The sequence below is a fragment of the Ailuropoda melanoleuca genome, chromosome 11 (genome assembly GCF_002007445.2).
Source record: "Ailuropoda melanoleuca isolate Jingjing chromosome 11, ASM200744v2, whole genome shotgun sequence".
NCBI lineage: Eukaryota > Metazoa > Chordata > Mammalia > Carnivora > Ursidae > Ailuropoda > Ailuropoda melanoleuca.
The window spans coordinates 106,528,272-106,529,286 of NC_048228.1; the positions used below are offsets into that span (position 1 = coordinate 106,528,272).

The 1,015-nt window shown below is 64.8% G+C and overlaps 1 protein-coding gene across 1 annotated transcript in view; it reads left to right on the forward strand.

Annotated features, from left to right (window-relative positions):
- The first annotated feature begins 384 nt into the window (after positions 1–384).
- Positions 385–1,015, forward strand: part of SORCS2 (sortilin related VPS10 domain containing receptor 2) — a 433,021-nt gene continuing 432,390 nt past the window's right edge. Inside the window, exon 1 of the mRNA XM_034670980.1 lies at positions 385–398. Coding sequence (XP_034526871.1) covers positions 385–398 — 14 coding nt within the window. The remainder of the gene's footprint in view (positions 399–1,015) is intronic.

Sequence of the window (1,015 nt, forward strand, 5' to 3'; positions counted from 1 at the left end):
TCCGGCTCCCCCAGCGTGGCCTCCTGGCCTCCGTTGCAAAGCTGGTCTGGCCTCAGTGAGGCTCCCCCTCCCAAGCTTCTATTTTCCCTCAGGCCAATACAGAGCGCATGGTGGGAACTCCACAAGGTTCTACTGAAATCTGCCCAAAGTAGTGCTTGACCCTGGGCGGGGGCTTCCTGAGCTCTGAGCCTCAGTTTCCTCAGCTCTGGCTCTTTGATGTGGCCTGTCAGGCTGGGCCCCGGATGGGACCTAGTCCCCACACCCCTCGAAATGCTTCCGCTTCCAGGTGCCTATCCTCCTGTTCAGAGGCTGCCCGGTTGGTGGTCTCTGGTGCTGGAACCTAGGCTTGCACCTTCTGCAGATCCTGAAGCCTAGGGCGCAGGCATGGCTGCCCACGAGTGAGTGGTGCTGGGGGAGCCTTAGGGCCTTTGCAGAGCTTAGAGAGTCCCCTAGGTGCTGTCTACACTGTCAGCTCTCAGGAGGACCCTGCGGGAGAACACCTCCCCACTTCCACTCTGTACTAGTTCTGGCTCTCTCGAGTTACTTTGTCCATAAAGGTGTTCGCATGCGTGCGGTCTGTCTCCCTGGTCAGACTGTCAGCTCCAGGGCCTGGCACCTGGCTGTTTACCCCTGGGTCCCCAGTGCCTGGAACTGTGCCTGAGGAGTAGGTGCTCAGTGAGTACAGAAGAAAGGGAGGGAGGAAGGGAAGAGGGCAGGGAGGAAGGAAGGCGCAGGGGAGGAACGAGGAAGGGAGGAAAGGGCTCTCTGGCTCAGCGCTCCTCAGGACCTCTGCCCAGGCCCTGAGCCGGTTGACGCTCGCTCGGCGGGCGCAGGGCTGGCCGGCAGGTGGCGGTGCGCCCTCGGCTGCGCGGGCGGCGGCGGCAGAGCCGCGAGTCCCCTCCTCCCGCCGGCTCCCTCCCCTCGCCGGCTCCTTTCTCTGGGCTCTCGCTCGCGCTCCCCAGCACCCTCCCGCTCGCCCGGCCGCGGTCTCCCTCGCCCGCGCCGCCCCGCCGCC